The sequence below is a fragment of the Pipra filicauda genome, unplaced genomic scaffold, assembly GCF_003945595.2.
Source record: "Pipra filicauda isolate LSUMZ 115617 unplaced genomic scaffold, ASM394559v2 scaffold338_size783178_pilon, whole genome shotgun sequence".
Lineage (NCBI taxonomy): Eukaryota > Metazoa > Chordata > Aves > Passeriformes > Pipridae > Pipra > Pipra filicauda.
This window is the reverse complement of record NW_024104463.1, coordinates 582,730-601,910: the sequence shown is the minus strand read 5'-3', so window position 1 is coordinate 601,910 and position 19,181 is coordinate 582,730. Positions and strand designations below refer to the sequence as shown.

The 19,181-nt window shown below is 42.0% G+C and overlaps 1 protein-coding gene across 4 annotated transcripts in view; it reads left to right on the top strand.

The window, feature by feature from the left end:
- Nucleotides 1–16,249, top strand: part of CIB2 (calcium and integrin binding family member 2) — a 43,669-nt gene extending 27,420 nt beyond the window's left edge. For 2 of the 4 annotated variants that reach the window (XM_027712236.2, XM_027712231.2), the window contains exons 3-6: nt 158–269; nt 9,371–9,518; nt 9,617–9,812; nt 15,141–16,249. In XM_027712236.2, the coding sequence (XP_027568037.1) occupies nt 180–269; nt 9,371–9,518; nt 9,617–9,812; nt 15,141–15,162 (456 nt within the window). In that variant the 5' untranslated portion in view covers nt 158–179 and the 3' untranslated portion in view covers nt 15,163–16,249. The remainder of the gene's footprint in view (nt 1–157; nt 270–9,370; nt 9,519–9,616; nt 9,813–15,140) is intronic. The other 2 variants (XR_003539042.2, XM_027712233.2) reach the window with 2 other exon arrangements.
- The last annotated feature ends 2,932 nt before the right edge of the window (nt 16,250–19,181 follow it).

Genomic DNA, 19,181 nt, shown 5'->3' with positions numbered 1-19,181 from the left:
CCTCCATTTGCAAAAAGATGGGGAATTTAGCGGGCTCAGACTTGTGCACTAGGAGTAACCGTTAGAGCTGCAGGACAGATTTGTGTCTGATGACTTGCATGGATGGAATTGGCTCTTTAAAATTGGTTATTGGCTCTTTGTTTCTGCTTGTTTCCAGGTTGCATGGCCGGTACCATGAAATGGCACCAAACGTTGTGCCCATGGACTACACAAAGGACCCAGATGTCAAACTACCTATGCAGCTCATAATAAACATGCCTGAGCTAAAGGTATCACTTCTGACTGCTTACAAACTGTGTCTGGGCTTATGTAGCTCGTCTGCCAAGTGAGTTTGCTATCCTGAAGCAATGTGGCGTGCTGGGCTCTTCCCCTTCCTGTCACTGTTCAAAAGGGCAAAACCAGCCCCAGAAACCGGAAAATGTTTAGGTGGATGTCTTGCTTGCAGAGCTAGTTGGGAGAGATGTTAATAGGAAATGCATGGGAAATAAAATCAAATTTAGTAATTTTCCCCCTTTGTGTGTATCGGTGCCAGAGAAGCCCGGGGGATTTCTGTGTGAAGAGCTGGTTAGAAATCAGAAGTTCTTATCTCAGTGTGCTGACTGGAGATTTGCAAGAGGCGTGCAGAACATTGCTAAGAAAAAGGAAAGGCTTTCCCCTTTTTTTCATCTGCCTGAGCACAATTGGGAGTTTTCCTTTTTCATGGAGACATTACATGGTAGTTGGTGGAGAGACAGCCCATGAGAGAAGCAGTGGGCATAAAGCAATCAGTGAAAAAAAAATTTGGGGCACTATTTGTTTTTATTCTTGTATCAGTTCAACCATTTAATGTGGTTTTAACAGGACAAGTATGGATTTTCAGCATTTATTTTTTTCAACAGTTCATTGAATTATGTTGTGTTTGGTCTCATGCTCTGTTTTTTAATGTATGCTAATTAGTTGATGTCTTTAAATTACTGTAATGTGGAAACAACTATTTATTCAATCTGGTAATTGCATGAAACATTTCTAAGCTTTTTAAGAACAATGCCCTAAAAACCTTGTAATTGGTGGCCTTCCACTTGATTTTAATGATTTAGAAATTCTTCATTAATGCTGTACTTTTTTTCCCAAATATCTGGTACTTTACAAGCAGAAGCAGTGCTTTGGAAATTCAGCTGGGGAGGAGGTTAAGTCAACACGAAGAGAAAAACATTTGAATTAGATTTCAAGTTGAAGTTCACAGAACTCATTGTTCCTTTAGTGCCACTCTTGCTGCATATTTGTTTCTGGGAAAATACCACTTATTGAACAAGAAGCACATTTCACTCTAAGGCACGTTTGTTAAAAAGTGTTTGACCAGCATTTCATATAAATGGAAACATTAAAGACACAAGCATTTAATTCAATAGAAGACCTAGGAAAAGTTTTCATCCTTCAGTTATTCTTCAGGTGCCTATGGGCAGCTGAAAAGTTTGTGTTTCTGAAGGAACGGAGGAATCATTTAGAATTCTTTTTCACAGCAAGCATGGGCTTCTCCAGCAAATTCCTAATGTGTGTTTATCCCCTTTCTAATGGCATCAGTGTTCCTGGAGGTTTCTGTTCTCATCTCTGGGACCTTGACAGTGCAGTGTGAAACCCTCTGGCACAGGTCTGTGCCTGCTCAGGGTTCAGCTGCCAGATGGCTCAGAGCTGCTTTGTGGCAAATCAAGGCTAAGTTTAGAAAAGCCAGTGAGAAATTATGGTCACACACACTCTTTTGGGCTTCAGTCCTAGAGGACTGAACACTTAAGGAGCAGCTCATTCCATGGAAACTTTAGAGATGGAAGACTCCTGTGTTTACAGGACAGCCTGGTGCTTAGGCTGAGATCTAAACCAGGAATTTTGCCCTGGAACCTGTTTAGATTGAGATCCAGGAGCACATCTTGCTGCCTTAGTGAACTTCGATGGTACTGACAGACTTCCTGAGAGACTTCCCTGTGTGAGATGGATCATAATCCATCCTCTTGCACCACATCCAGGCTGTGAGGTTGTCAGGCCCTGCTTTAGGAGATGTCTCCAGGGTCATGGAACTTGACTTTATGAAAATAGCAGGACTAATTCAGTGTTAAATTTTATACAGGTTCTCTCTCAGGCCTCATAAGGCTGTGGAAGAACCTTAGAACTGTTGCTGTCAAACCACTCTTTATTTCAGGAATTGTAGCAGCTCAGAGAGAAAAGTGCTTTTAAGAGCTAGTGAGCTTGTTTCCAGTAAAATATCAATAAGAGGAGACTGGGCCTTGTTCCATAACTCTTTCAAAGCATTGACACTAAAAGGTATTAAAATGCCACCCAGGGTCTCAGTTACAAACTGGGACCCATCTTGGTCGTGAAGCATTTTGTGATTGACTGTGCAGATGGGGGTGAGAGGAGAGGGTCTTTCCCCAGGAGTTCATTTTTGAAGCACCCTGGGTAGTAACTCCAGCTCCTACAGCAAGAAAAATCATCTTTAACCTTTGCAACTTGCCCAGACTGCCCAACACAAGTCGTTATGGTGTTTGCTTTCTTTGGGAAATTTTCATCAAGGTGAAGACAAAGCCAACATTTAAATCTTAAAATAGAAATAAATGAACTAAATGTCTATTGAATTCTAATAAAATTAGTGCTAATTTCACTGCACCTGGCTTTTTTCATATACACATTACATTTCTGGTTACTGGCAACGTTGAGCTCAATACCACTGCAGGTTCTGACAAATGGATAGAATCAATAATGCACTTTTCTAAATTAGATTCTGCTACTGTAAAGAAAGATCTTTACCTCCTGCATTAATGTTTCGAGCCAGGATTTTTGTGTTTCAAAGAAGAAAAAAATGCCGGTGGTCACTCACTTTAATTGGTCATGAATTATTCACTAGCTCACGATTCTTAAAAGTTGAAAGTCAGGACAAGAAATAAATAAATAAAGAAGCGACAGATACTTTAAGTGGATTAGTTCTACCATTACACTGAAGTTAACAGAGCTGCTTTACTCCATCAGTGTCGCTGCAGCCTCTGCTCTGTCATTCTGACAATCTTTGTTACACAGCCTGCTGTCTCATAAATTCACTTTGGGGCGTCTGGGCACCTGTGAGATTGCAGGAATTGATATTGCCCAGTCGTAGCCATGGTGTGGCTGTTCAGTGGGAGACCAGGGAGAAAGCACAAGGGATATTTTTCCCCAACTCCAGCTGATCTCACTCACGTTGTCCCTGCCATTTGCCCAGGGCTGTAACCTGGGGACAGAGCACTCTGATTTGGGGGGTGGGTGGCCATGCCCATGTCCCCAGTGTACCCAGCTGTGGTAGTGCAGTGCAGGGCAGTCCTTCTGGTCATACAGGGGCTTCCTGAGGGGAACCACTTCTGTTTCTCTCCCTTTACTTTCTCTGGTTTTTGGCTCACACAGTGACTTCATCGATCCTCACAGACCTTGTCGTTGTCTGCAGTGGGGCTGAGGTAGTTCATAAATCTGAACAGAGTGGGCAGCAGGCACAGGGATGAGCCAGGAGAGAGGAAGGACACACAGGGAGCAGGGAATCCATCCCACATTTCAGAACTGCTGTTAGCCCCCTGGTTTTGGTTGAGTTTAAACACGAATGCACGTGGGCTGCTTCAAAATGAAATAAAAATGCTTTATACAATTTGAATGGGATGGGATTTTAGGGACAATTTCAGTGGGTCTTCAGGTTCAAAGCTTTCCATGCGTGGGCAATGACCCCTGAGGGAGCAGGCTGATGTTCTTCCCGAGCCCCCACCCCTGCTCTGGCCAATCTTTGCCTCCAGCTCATCCCAACATCCTTGTCTGCATCCCGTGAGTTGTTTCTAGTCAGGATGGGATGCTTTACTCCTTTCAGACCACTCTTCTTGCTTCCCTGAAGCCCCATTTTAACTGTGGGTCTCCACTGGATGTGCTCCAGGTGTCATAAGTGAGGGCCACGTTCCCTCTGGTGAGCCCAGACCTGCACCTTCCCGATGCTCTCCAGCTTTGTCTGCACTTCCTGGCTCAGGGAATCAGTTTTTGTCACAGTGCCTTATGTTCCCACAAGACACCATTAAGTTCTGTAATATTGAAGCAATTCTGTCTCCAACCACAGTCTTTGGTTATTTGGCTGTTGTAGCTTCAGGAAACAGTCATTGCTGAACTGTCTTATGTTTCTGCTTTCTGACAGAGTGATGTGGTCTTTTTTTAAGACATAAACATATCAGTTTAGCTGTATTTTAGCCTTGGTTTCTGCAGGGATTTCTTAAGCAGGCACTGCAGAGAAGTTTGATGACATTAATATAATCATATACACATAAAACCCACATTATTGATTTTGAGGAAGAAGAAAATGAAGGAAAAAAAACCCCAAGAAACTTGCTTTTATCTGCTCCGGGGATAATTTGCTGTTGCTAATGATGCTTCCTTTCCAAAGTACCAGACTTTCCTGTGGAGCTTTGGTAATGAACAATTTTGCCATTTTTACACTAATGTTTGTCTGATAATGTCTCTACTTTTTTTTTTTTTTTAGGAATAACTCCTGAAATTTGAGAAAGGTTTGCTTTTGATCAGTTCTGAACAAGTCCTCATTAAAGCATCCAAAGGGACTCTGACTTTCAGTAGTCTGCAGAGCAGACTGGTTTGTGCATTTAAATATATCCTCTAAAGTCAGTGGGGACTTTGATTCAAACACAAAAGAGAAAATCATCATTTTCTTTCTGTGAATATAAAAATTAAGAAGCATTTTGTGATGACTTTTCAGCATCTCCAGTTTCATTATCTTGACCTATCTTAGAACTTTACTTGCAACATCTCATTTCCAAAATGCAGTCCATTTGTGGGAATAGGACAGAGGGGTTGGAATGAATTCCTCAAGCTACAAAAGAGAGCAAAGGGCCACCACAGTGCTCTCCTAGAGCCTGGGATGGGAACCAGAGGACAGAGGATTTCGCTGCAGGCTCAGGAATAAACCCTATTAATAGTTTCTTAGAAGACTAATGGCTGTGTGTCATTGTATGGTGTTCTTGGTCTGTGTGTTGGAATAGATGCCACATGAGATTAGGAAATGTAGAGAAACACAGTTATTGAGCAGAAGAAGTGATTGTTACAAAAATGGATTAGAAGGATTATCTCAAGCCACCACAGCAGCATCAATCTGCAAAGCAGCAGAGGGTTTTCTTTTTCAGTTGTAACAGTTCTTTATTGTTTCTGTCTCCACTCTCATTTTTGTTGGGAGGGTACAGAAAAAGCTTTTTAACAAGGCAAGTTTCTAGTCTTAAAAGGATTCTTTTTTTTTTTTTTTTTAACAATTAGTGCTTAAGGGAAAGCAACCTAGGAAGGAACAGTATCGTTTTCCCCTTTGCTCCCTTCCCCCATGGCTTTTCCTTTAAATATGATGGAACCCTAATCTGTGCTCTTTAGAGTGGAGGTAATGAAATTACAGAAAGGATGTGAAAAGTATCTGTGAAGGTAAGCTAATACTTTCCATTGTGTAAGCCACAGATATACTGCCTGAAGACACATAATATGAGAAAGTTAAAGGAAAGAAATCAATATGAGGAAAGATTTTATTTTTCATTTAGGTTTTAGAGATCCATTTGGCCAAGAGTTACTTAAGAAGTATGCTTAGGCCCATTTAATTCTTTCTTAATTCAGCTGTATTTTCAAGATCTCTGACATGCCAAAGAGATAACTCATGCAACTGCAATGTGTTTATTGAGTGAGTGAGACCCTGCCTGGCATTTCTAATGCATTAAGTCCCAGGTTTGATATTCACTGCTGATAGGGAGATTTGCATCTGTGGGCTCCCTGTTTGTTACCCAATGCTGCCTCTAAGATGTCAGCTTAAAACTGTTACCACAGCACTTGGTTGTGATGAGGTTTGTTCCAAAGAGAGCTACGGAATATTTTAGAAACAACAACAACAACAAAAAATTATTAACATGTTTTGACATCCGTTCTGATGTTTGGCCTTCTCAAATATTAAACATTTAACAGATGCACCATTTTTTGGGTGCCTTTAGGAAGAAAGGGGGCCTTTTCATATATTTCAGCCCAAATGAACCTCACTTTGGCTTTTTAATAAACTGGCAGTTTGAGGCAATAGCACCAGTTGTTTGGCACTGTGTGTCTGTGTGTGTATTCCACAGACAGGTCCATGTGTGTTCCACAAACAGGCACAGTTTCCAGGCATCAAGGGAGATCCTTTAAGCTCAGCAGCAGCCCCAGTTGCCCACCTGCTGTCCCTGCCCATCCTGCACGTGACATATCCTTTTACAGGGAGGTTCTCTCAGCCATCTGGCAAGTTCTGGGGTGTTGTTTTTCATTCTGAGACTCTTTAGGGAATGCTAAAAGAATGCTGCTTTTTGAGGCTGCTGGCTTTTTGTTTTCAGGGGTCCCTCTTTTGTGCTCTATTTAATTTCATTTTATTTGGCCTGGTTTTGCCTTCACCTGAACAGGGAGCTCAGCCTGATGCCCTGAGCTCAGAGCACAGTGAGCTCATTAATCTCCTACCCTCAGAAATCCGTAGGCAGGGTGCCTGATGTGGAATTACTTCAGCCACGGAACCCTGCAGGAGAATTTGTATTTAGTATTGACTACTTCAGTGGGCTGTCCCTTGAGCCTGGGACTCTGTGGTCCATATTTCACCCATCCATTAAAACAGCCTTGTTCCTGGCCATTGCCACAGCCAGAAAGACTGGAGAGATTTTGGCATTTAGGAGTGAATTTTAATCGTAGAAGTGTTTGGGTTGAAAAAGACCTTTAAGCTCATCAAGTCCAACTCTTCCCCCAGCACTGCCAAGGCCACCACTAAACCATGTCCCCAAGTGCCACATCCACAGGGCTTTCAAATATCTCCAGGAATGGGGACTCACTGACTTCCCTGGGCAGCCTCTTCCAGGCCTTGACAACCCTTTTGATGAAATTTTTCCTGATGTATAATTGAAACCTCCCCTGGTGCAATTTGAGGCCACGTCCCCCTGTCCTATTGCTGGTTCCCTGGGAGCAGAGCCCAACCCCCCCCAGCTCCCCCCTCCTGTCAGGGAGTTGTGAGAGCCAGAAGGTCCCCCCTGAGCCTCCTTTTCTCCAGGCTGAGCCCCCCCAGCTCCCTCAGCTGCTCCAGCCCCTTCCCAGCTCCGTTCCCTTCCCCGGGCACGTTCCAGCCCCTCGATGTCTCTCTGGTAGTGAGGGGCCCAGAACTGAGCGCAGGATTCAAACCCTGTCTCAGGGAATTATGCTTCCAATGTCTGTTCCTCAGGCCCCACTCATCCCGAGGGGATTGGCACACACATTTACATGGTTTGTCACTGGGTGAATATTTGCCTTTTAGCAAACTCCAACCGATTTCCACCACGAAAGCAGTCCTAGGTGCAAACTGCCAGACCAAAGACATCTCATTTAGCTGGTTTATGTATCCCATCATTAAACAGAGGCCTGCTGGAATCAGGTGTGCTCTGTGAGGACGTGAATGGCCACTAAAGCTGCTGAGAAAAAGTATCTTAAAGTTCCAGCTGGGATGGCCACTGAAATCTCTTCTTAAAATTGCCAGGTGACATGATTTGGCAAATGTATGTAGGGGGTATTTGTATATCCACACCTGAGAACTCCTCTGTCCAGGCACCCCAGAACCAGACACTGCAAAGGCTCATCCCATTGTGTGAGTGTGCACAAGGACCCATCAACCCCCTGCAGAAGGAAGGGAAGCTGCTTTCCAGGGACTGGGTGTTCTTCGAGTCACCTCACGCTTCTCTTACAGAAAATAAGCTTTCCTACATCATACTCGTCTTTTAACAAGAATCCTTAAAACTTTTTCATTATTTGAGGCTATAACAAAATGTATCTCAGATGTAACCTCAGCGTGAGTGACAAATTTTATTCTGCTCCCAAGTTCCCCCTGTGATTTCAGCTGGACATCTTTGTCTCCAGCTCCTGTTGTGAGCTGCTGCACACCATTTAACTGTGGCTGAATTTCAGCTGCATATTAGTAGTAAGTGGCCCAATTCTTGTAAGGTATTTTATATTCCTTTAAGATGATATATAAAATACCAATATCTTCAGCAACTCTGATTTTTGCATGCTGCTTCTATCTTTTTAGTCTCCACGGTTATGCTGAAAATGTGTTTATAGATGCATCTGTTCTGCGTGTGAATTATCAAGAGACAATTCAAGTAAACTGAAAAATAAGATTTTTCCGGTCATTTGCCTCTCAAATATAGCTGTTTTATGTGATTTCATTAATAATAATAATAATTTCATTTAAAATAATGTTTTGTGAGTACCTGTTAAGTAATTAAACTCAGAGAAAAAAGAGAAATTAAATGGACTGAAGTTCTGAGCTTTCACAATACTGCTTCTTTTAAACAAAATGCTGCATGCATATTAAAAATATGAAGCATGATATGCCACCACTGAAGCTGTTTGCATTTATAGAAGATCAACATGTTGATTGGTGTCTTGGCTTCTGTAGATCTGTAGAACAGCTTTGATGAGACACTGCTCACAGCCCAAGTCATGTATGTGTTCTATTTGGATTCAACTGAATTGAATTGGTTTTCCCAGTTTTATAGATACAGCTACAAATTAATTTGGGGGTTTTATACAGCTGAGACAAAAATGTTGCTTTGATACCATAAAAACATCTGGTTTGGACTTGGGAGTATTAAAGCAGCTTTTCTTATGCTTCCTTGTGTGTTCGTGGTTTTAGAATATTGTCTCATTCTTGGGTGCAGGAAAGGATCTCAGGATCATCTCCTGTGGAGATTAAATTTCATTTAAATCTCTGGAGTTTAGTCAGTCCAACCACAGGCTGGACATGGATGGGTGTCAGTGCAAATGAAAGGCTTTTCTACAAGATTCTCCTGGGATGTGACTCTACATCCTTAGTGACTGATGGTTCTGCACCAGCCAGGGGTGGAATGCACACACCGACTTTTGGAAGTGGTTTCATAAATACTATTTGTTCTTCCAGCCTTCAGTCAGGAAGACCCCGTTTGCTTCCTTGGCTTTCTCCCTTGGTCTCTGTTTCCATCCCCTCCTGCCAGCCCCTGTTTTTCTGTGCCAGCTCCTTCAGTCTGACACCCTGGCAGGAGTCTGTTACCTGAAAATCATCTTCAGGCTCTTTGTACCTTTACTGTAACATTTATAAAGCACGTGTTCTGCACTGGAGGAACGAGGGGGGCACCAGTTTAGAGAGAAGAGACCTGGGCAAGAAGTACAATGCAGCATCACGGGCTGCAAAAGCATCCAAATGTAAATTTTTGGATGCATTTTTGGGGGGCAAAAAAAAGTTGTCTTCAAAGAACCGACCGTGGAATTCTGTATTCATTATCAGGGAGTCTTTTGGAGGTTTTTTGGTCTTTCAAATACTAATATGTATATTTTATTTTTTTTTCCACAGGAGAATCCCTTCAAAGAAAGGATTGTGTCATCGTTCTCCGAAGATGGAGAGGGCAGCCTGAGCTTCAATGACTTTGTGGATATGTTCTCTGTGCTCAGTGAGATGGCTCCCAGAGAGCTCAAAGCAATCTATGCCTTTAAGATCTACGGTACTGTGGGGAGGGGGGGGATGCTTGGGGGTGCTTTTTGTGGCGGAAGGAAATGAGTGTGAGAGTTGCTGGTGACCTCTGGTTCTTTTCTGGTTCAGATTTTAACACAGATAACTTCATTTGTAAAGCAGACCTGGAGCAAACCCTCAATAAGCTGACCCGGGAGGAGCTGACAGCAGAGGAGATCACCCTGGTGTGTGAGAAGGTGATAGAAGAGGCTGACATGGATGGGGATGGGAAGCTGGGCTTTGCAGATTTTGAAAACATGATTTCCAAAGCACCAGACTTTCTCAGGTACTGGGTTTTTTTAGGATATCACTGTGTGGTGTAATACAGGAAATGTCAGACATGAGTGTTTTGCTGGAGAACTGAGGATGACCTGACTCAGTTTATTTTTCTAGAGCATATTCCAGTTCTCTGATGATGTGAAGACTAAGAGCTCTATGACTTTTGTGTGGGTTCTTCAGGAAAATATTCTGATCTATTATAAGCTCAAATTCATATCTTTCTTAAGCCTATAGCAAGAATCCTTGTTGTCTGCATAGAATGGTGTGTAAATATTGTCTACGTGTTACAAATATACATGGACACACATTGATCTTTTGTGCTGAGCAGGTGAGAGCATCTTTAATCCTGATGTTTTTTAAGAACATTTAAGTGTCCTGCAGAACACAGAACAGTTTCTTTCTTTCATAAATGAGATTTCTGAGGGAAGACATTAAAGCAAAGTGATCAGTAAAGCACGAGCACGTGATTCCTGTGAATCCTGAGAAACATCAGCTTTCTGAGAGGAGGCACTACAAAGTTAATGGGTTTTATCCATACCAGGCATTCCTTGGCTAATCAGGTATGGCAACAGAAACAAACCCTTTTAGAACAAGACACATTTCATCATTATGGTGAGGTGAGGCTCAGGAGGTGCTCTAGTGTTTTGTTTACAGATATTTCCAGCTAAGAGAAAACATTTTCTTTATTGTGCTGCCCACACAGAAGCTGCTGGGGTCAGGTGGAGTTTCCTTGAATCAGTCAAAAGGCTGTGCTGCACCTAAAGTCTGGCAGAGAACAGCAATGCATTGTGAGGAGCTGGAGGCAGACCTGGAGATTCAGCAGAAGCTGCAGTTGCAGGAGTTTCCTGTGCCATGAGTGACTTTACTGCTGTGTTGTAGAGGCTGGCAAACTGCTGACTGAGAATTCCAAGCTGAGGATGCTGTGCAGTCCAGTCATTTCCTGAGGAAGTGGCAGAGAGGAGTGTTTGCCGGTGCAGCGCTGGGATGACTGTCATCATTATTCTTCTTTCCCAAGTTTGTGATCTTCTGAGAAGATGAGGAAATGAGTGGAAAGAACTGAGTATTCAACAGGGTATTCAACAGGGCAAGATGATGAGTAAGAAGAGGGATGGAGTGAGAATACAGGCCTTGTTATAGATTAGGTGAGAGAAAGTAGAGTACCAACAAAACCAGAGGACCAGGCTACCAAGAGTTGGGAGACTGAGCATCCAGTTGCTCAGTTTAAACACAGGTCCTTGGATCCACATTCATGACATGGTGAACTCCATGTTATCAAGATGTCTCCTGCATGTTCAGGATGGTGATGTGCATATTTAAGGCAGATATTTTTCATCCTTGGCTTCAAGAGAAATCTTAACTTCCCTCTTCTTTCAGGTTCAGGCTGAAGAGCTCCTGATGACATAAAGAAGGGTTTCCTTCCAGCTCCTGGCCAAAACACTGACCAGGCAGTTTCCATATGGATAGCAGCTTCTATATGGATAGCAGTATAAAGAAAACAATTTCTTAGCTGGAAATATATGTAAAGAAAGTATTAGAATCCTCTTGAGATGCTGATGCTTCTCAGGGTACATCAATATGGTTTTTAACCTTTGGAGCTATATTGCAAAATGAAAATATTATAGAAAAAAGTCTCAGAGCTGAGAAAAGAATGTGTAGGTTCTCTGATCTGGTTTCTGTTTCATCCAGAATTAACAGCTGCAGGAGAAGAAGGTGACAAGGTGGCAAGACCACTTTTATCCGAACCAATGGAAGACTCGATACCTCTGCCTTATTGTGGTTTACTGTTCACTTTGCCTGTATAAGTTTGGGGTTTTTTTTTCAGGATATTCTTATTTTTCCTGTGTGCACTGCATCACTGACTGACATATTTGTTAATACTGAACCTCCTGATCTGAGGAACTTGCTCTCATTTTTAAAATACTGTGTAAATGTTGCATTCTAAGCGAGACAGTGATTTTGGGATGGGAATCATTGAAGTTTAATTGCCACAACAGGGACACCCAGGTCTGATGGGGCCTCTCTGGCAGTAGCCAGGGCCTGCCAGTTTGTGACAGAGTGTGTGACATGGGACAAGAGGGCAATTCCTGTAGCTGATCCCTCAGCACAGAAAGCAGTTCCTGTTCTTTGGGTTCACTGGTGCCATAACAGTTGGACACGTTACCTGTTCATTTAATGAGACACTGCTTTCTTATCCCTTTCTGAATTAATCTCCAGCTCTATTCCTGGCCTCTCATTTTCCTTTCTTCTCAGTCTCCAGCTGTAATGTCCTTCTCAGGGGTAGCCATGGGCTGTGTGCAGCCACAGGCAGGGCTGTGCAGCTTCACTGGGTGATCTAATCCTGCAAAGCTCAGGAAGTGGCTTAACACAGATCACCAGCCCTGTTTGCTGTTACCCTGGTCAGCTCCTTAATGTAGCAAAAAGATATGAAACCTAAAATAGTCTCTTCTGAAACCTTAAGCAGGTCCATGGAACAGATACCAACCCATCAATGTCCAGAGACAGTCATCATTTCATTTGGTTTTGCACAACTCCACTTCTTGTGCCCAGTTGAACGCGTTCCAGAATTTAAATTCAAGGAAGCCCAGGAGTCTACTGATTTATGCTTCCAGCTGCTCAGCTGTGAAAATTGAACACCTAGGAAGCAAAGCAGCAGCCACACTGAGAACGAGTGCCAGGGAGCAATTGGAGTGCTGGGAACCTCAGGTTTCAGAGATTTTGCTGTGAAGCGATGGGCAATCGATATTTAGGAATATCTGATCCCACAATACCAGACTGGCACCTGGTGTAGGATCCTCTTGGAAATGCTGAATAACTTAACAAAGCCTCAGATGACTTTTATTTGTGGTAAAGGATTTCTTTTTCTGTTCTTTGCATTTTTGCCCCACCTAAAGCCACTTCTTCACATCCTAAAAGGAGGAAATGCAGGATTCAAGGCAGTTAAGTTCTGTCCCCAGTTCTGCCACTGCTTGAGCAGGTGATTTGTGCTGAGCCACAGATCATTTTTTCTCTCTGCTGCTATATGGGACCAGGGCTTACCTGGCTTCTGATAAACACTGAGGGCTTTTATAATAGGAACTGTAAATTCTCATCATCATTAACATGAGACCTGCAGTTACTGAGGAGGAATATCTTCTTTGCTCTGTGGAAAACCTTTGAAGGCCAGGTTCTCATAACAATGTGCACTCAGTTTTGAAGCACTTTTTTCACACAGCTCAGGGTGTTGGTGTTTTTCAAGCTGTCCTGTTATCCTACACAGCAGGTGTTAATTTTGGCACCACGACCCAGGCTTTGACTTGGTGTGAGCTAAAGTTCATCCCTTGTACATTGACTGATTTTCCTTATCCCTCCTTTCTCAAACCTTTATTTATGACCCTGTGTGGGTTTAATCTCCCCCAGACATACTTTGTGCTGCTGTCAGGCAAATGAAGATGCAGTAAAGTCTGTTTTCTGATTTGTGCTGCTGTCGTTGAGGAGCCCCTTTCAAACTGGAAGCAAACCCTGTTAGTGCTGCCCAGGGGGGAGATCTCTGTGTTTGGCTGCTCCCAGCAGCCTGACTGAGCTGTAAATGATAAGGACACTTGCTAGTTCAGAAAATTTGATCCCAGGAGTTTTATTTCACTCAAAATCGTTACCATTAAGAAGCTGCTTGTAGTTTAATGGAAGTGTGAGCAGCCTGAGCAGTGTTCTGTTCTACAAGGCTGGTTACGTTTTCCACAGGAAATTGTTTTATAAATCAACCTGGAAGTTTCAGCCTATTTGAATGCCTGAGGGTGAAACGTGCTGTAACAACAGGAAATGGAGTTTAAGAGGAATATGGCATTAGGAATACCTGGGAGCTGCCAGACAGAGAAACAACAGATTAAACAAGATGATGGCATTGGAAATGAGGCATTTCTGAAACCTTTTGGGCCTTTACCCAGATAACAGATGTTGTGACTCCAGTCCTACCTGAAGTTCTCTTATAGGGAATGTGCATCTCATAAGACCATCCCAACATGCAGATTAATTAGTTCTTAAGGACTCAAATTGGAGCTCGTGACAAATTGGCAAGAGATGCTCAGCAAAGAAACAGGGGAAGGGAATAATTTTTATCAGTATTTTTCAAAGAGCATTTCAGCTGCTTCTTAGGAAAAAGCTGAATCTTCAAAGGCCAAAATAACCCTCTGATAAAAATAGAATTTTTTCCAATAAATAGATTTCCACTTAGGTGGATTTGGATGGAGTTTTTTTTAAGGAGTCACACCCAAAATGTTTTCACATACAACACTACAGATTTTGTAGTTCCTAGATATTGCCTAAGAGGGAGCTAAATTTTTAAGAGTTTGGATTAATATGGGGCTCTGGACATTTCTTGAGTTGTGAACAAGATGTTTATAATTCCTTTTCTTTTAAAAAAAAACCCTTAGTTCTGGTAAGCTCTTTGCATCACTCTCTGCTTTCTGTCCCCGTCCTTAGGCTGGTGTGCCAGGCTGTGTCCAGCACATCTTTCACTGTCACCCAGATTGAATCAATTCCTAGAGACAATTCCCTGAGGGACCACGGGGAATGTAAAATTTTATCTCCTCCAAATACATACCACAAGCTTCCTTGAGTGAATTTCTGATCCAAATCTAATTGCTGTAATTAAAACAATTTGGTAAAACAAAATCCCAAAACTGTACATCCAGAGCTTTTCAGCCTCTCAAATACTCCAAACCTTTAAGGTTTTCTTTGAGCATGGGCAACAGAATTATAGAATTTACATACAAAAATACATAATAATCCCTTCTGATTTTAATCAGTCGAGAAAGAAACGTCCAGTTTATCCTGCCATGACACTGAGCAGAGATTGCTGCCTGGAGACATTGAGGTTTTAGGCATGTCTTCCTAAAATTGTCTCTCACTGGCCTGCTGAGATGCTCAGGAGCTCTTCTGAGAGCTGATGGCAGTGGAAAGATGTGCTGCTTGCCTGGGTCACAGTGCAAACAGAAAGGGGATAACAACCAGCATCTCTTTGTCCCAAAAAGAGAAACAACTTCTTCCCCTGCCTAATTTGTCTTGTTTGGGAACCCAAAGGCTGTTCCAAAGCAAAAGTACCATTGGGAAACATTTATCTCTGCACTGTATCCAATAAATAGATCAATTTGCACTTGATTTAATGCAGGGCTGAGCTCAGCCCCCTGAGCTGACATTTTCAGAAGATGGAATTTTCTCCCATCATGTTTAAATCTTCTCAGAGTGTGAAAGAAGAGAATCCCTTTCATTACACAGCACCTTCCCTTTTGTACTTGAGGAAAAATATTGTGCATAGTGACAAACATGTTTAAACCTCTTAATCTTTTTCTTTCTTTTGCAGTACTTTCCACATCAGAATCTGAAGATGTTTCTGAGAGCCAGTGTTATCAGAAATGACTTTGCCAGCCCAGCCTTTCTGAATCTCAGGCACTCCAGGGGTTTCTGTCCTCTAATGAGGGCTTCTCAGAACTCAGCAGAAAGTACTGAAGTAATTCTGGTCCACAAGGAGACAGAAGCATCATGTGTTCTACAGGATACTTGGAACAGTCACATTTTTATCTTCACTGCTGGCCAAGCACTCTGGCAAAGATGGTTGGTAGTTGGGTTGTGGTTTTTGGTTTTTTTCCCCCCCTTTTTTTAAACGGTCAGAATCAGAATATTATTAAAGGTATTTCCACATAATTTTTATATTTATGAATATTTAATACTGCTCTTAAAAGTGCAAAAAAAAAAAGAGACAGAGAGAAGGGTTAGCTTTGGTGTGTTTTCCAAGAGGATTTGAAAGAAAGCACGGGCCTTAACTACTGAGATGCCTCTATCACTGTGTTGGACAGCTGGGGGTCTTGCACGGAAATTCTCTGAGGGGAAAGAACTGCAGCCAAGATCAAGCTCCCAGTGTTGAAGACAACCACAGCCCAGGTTTGCCTCTCAGCCTCTGAAATGGCAGCTGCTGGGTTTGGTGCTTACCTTCAACCAGTATTTTATGGATCGTGGTGTCCTTATGAAACTTGAAACCCCTGCCTTTTGTACGAGATCCCTTCCTCCCCGAGGTCAGTGCTCCAACTGTGTCCTTACTCCAGTGGGGCTCCTGCATTTCACTCACTCTGTGGGCTGGTGATGTCGAGTGGACGAACATGATCCCCTGGAACTCATGAAGAAGTTGAAGAAGCACAGAACTCCTCCTAAGGACATGAAAAGACATTTTCTTTCTAAACCAGCTATGCAATCTTTCCCATAAAGTGCATGAATGCAGCTCTATATTTCTCTTCCCCCTCCAGCTGGAAATCAGCTAGATCTTTCTTTTTTTTCCACTTCCAGTATTGTTTGGGTACTGGGGCCTGGAGACAATCATGTGTGTATTAATTACTGTTCTAACAGTCAATAGAAGGGCTCTGTCACCTACATGGCTTCTGTATCAAAGTCATCACCATTAAAACCTTTGAGTCATTCTCTTGTGCTTTGAGGATTTTTGAGGCTGAGCACAAACTAATTTGTTTGCTGGTCGTTATTCCAATGACTGTGAAGTTAAATCTTTCAAAGGATGAAATGTGGTGTTCTTACTGAAAATGTTGCTAGAGAAATTAACCTTTTTTTATCATTTCTGTAGGGATGGTGATGCTTATCTACCTCAGAAACTCCTGTATGGTGAGCTTGCAGGGTATTTGCTGTTCATGTTTACACACTGTGCAGAAAGAAGAAGTATTTATCTAGTAGCAGGGTTGTACATTAAAAGTGTCAGTGGAAATTCAGGATATTCAAGGTATCCAGGACAGACTTGCCTAAGGTAGCACAGTGAAAATGAAACTTGTATGTTAGTAATAACATTTATTTTTAAAATATGTTTCGAGTGATCATATTCAGTCATGTTTTTAGTACTTCAATGCTTCCTCCTACCAATTTCTGTTTAGATAAAGGAATCAAAACCTGAATTCCCTCACCCAAGTTAAAATTAACATAAATAAGTCCTGATATTCAGTTCTGATTGAGTAAGAAGATATTCAAGCCTCAGTGTTTTTCATTTTGAGCAGATTAAATTAGATGTTTTGCTTGAATCAAACTGTTTGCATGACATTGGTATGAAGAAGAATTATGTTAAAATTACTTCCTATTTATTGAAATATCAGCTTAATTTTTTTTTTTAATTTCTTTCAAGATACACACTGAATCTTGAAAGCCTTGTGAGGTGTGTTTTTCTGTCATGATTAGGATGTAATTGTAAACTACCAAGTTGCATGATTCTGGATCAGATTATTCAGACCAAAAGGATCTGGTGCTGATGACATAGGTCAGTTCCTTTTGACATCAATGCTCTTCTTCTATATCTTAAGATTTCTGTTAGTTAAATTCCTTTTTTCCTGAGAGCTGTGTGTCATTCCATGGTTAGCTCATCCTCCCATCTTAAAGGAAGACCTCAGTTGCCTTGGAACGTGCTCAGTGTTTCCCTGTGTCCTCCCTGACCTAAATGTCACAAAGCACTTGAAGAGACACTTGGGTTTGCAGCCAGATGTGTGACCTTGGAGTCATCCAGCTGAGCTGAGAAACAAAGAGGAAAAGAAATCAGGACTATCCCTGCCCACAGTTCAAGCAGAATTCTGGCAGGTGCTGCAGACACACGTGCACAGCTGGCCTAACTCCCTTTGTGTTTTTGACTTTTGTTCATCTCCTGGGCCAAAAACCGGAGCAACATCGTGTGTGCCTGGAGTTTGAGAGAGACACAGACACTAAATCCTTGCAGAGAGAAACAGCACTGCCTGGTGGGGGGTGAGCTGTTGCAGCACCTGGTGGCAAAGGTAAGGGAGAGATTCCTGAAGCAGCTTTGTGTTTGCACTTTCTTAATTGCCTGTAGTTGGAGGTCTTAGGACTGAAACTTTTCTCACAGTAAGTGTTGAGTAACCAGGAGAGCAGCACGAGGAATTAAAATACAACTTCAATCCTGTTAGGAGGGAACAAACCAGCTGGTTTTTTGCAATAGCATTATTGGCAGGATCCAGCAGATTCACTAACAAGGCTTCCTTCAACCAGCCTTGCTTACTCAAAAAGAACTATCAGGGCATTTAGGAATGAAATGAAACAGGGAAAGATTTAAAACACTTTTGGATTTGGTCTATAAGCTAGAGGACATACATTTCGTAGTGCAAAGAAAAGGTCTTAAATATGAACAGACATTTCTATATTTGCCTTCAAAAATGGGCAAAGAGAAAGGAAACCCATTACCTAATAAGTGTGTGTGTGTGTGTGTGTGTGATCTCATTTATATACACTCAGAGCATCTTGGGGACCAAAAGGAGCTTGTGGGAGTGAATAAAACAGTGTTGAAAAGTAAGTAACAACCGAGTTATTTTAGCTGATCATTATTTTAAGGAAATACTGCAGGCCAGGATTTGTAACAGCCTGCAGGTCAAAATCTGATCTGCATTACTTCCATATTAATCTCCAGTAACTCTGCTGACTTCAGTGGAATTAACTCATGTCTGTAATTGGATCTGTGTTGGGGAAAGTAGCTGGGTTTTTGCTGAGGTTCTTTGTGGCCTCTCATGCCCTTTTAATGGAATCTTAAAGTGCTGAATGCTCTTTTCTTAGCCAGTAACCACAAGCTCCTCTTTGTCAACAGGCTCAGCGTTGGAATCTCTTGCAATCTCTTGCAGGGGAAGAGGAACAGCCTCCTTTCCTTTTTTCCCCAGGGCTAATTTTTATCTCCTTGTACATGTTAGAGGCACTTATGATGAAACCTCACAAGGTGGCACCACAACTTCATTTAACTGTTTAAATTTCCCTGCAATACAGGATATGGTATAGAATCTATGGTGCCACAAACAAAAATATGAAAGCTGTGGTTAATTACTGATTTTAAGACTGCACATAATGACACAGGAAGTTTTGTGTGACTCAACAGCATATTAATAGAAAAGTGTTTTATTCAAGTCCCTGAAAATCGAAATGTACATCAGAAAAATTTAAGAGGGATTTTCTTGTTGAAAGTATAAAAGCTCATGTTCTAGACACCTGAAAAGATTAAGATCATATCCTGAAACAGCAGAATATAAAGTAAGATAGAGACAGAGTTTTTCTTGTGGAATGAGAAATATTCCCACTCAAGATCCACAGTAAATCAGTTTGGGCTGAAATAATAGCAGGAATAAAAAGAGTTTATAATGTTATTGCCCAGTACACCTCGGCTGGGACAGACAATGGACTGAAATTTGATGAGGAAGACATTAAGGGTAATAAAATTATAATTGCTCATGTCCTTATTAAGATGTTTGTCCGAAACAGAAGTACAGGACACAGTGAACAGATGTTCTCTTTTTCTGTCTGCATCATTTTTGCAGCTTTGGGTGTGACTATCAAATTCTGTGGTGGGGAAAAGGCAGAGACTGCTCTT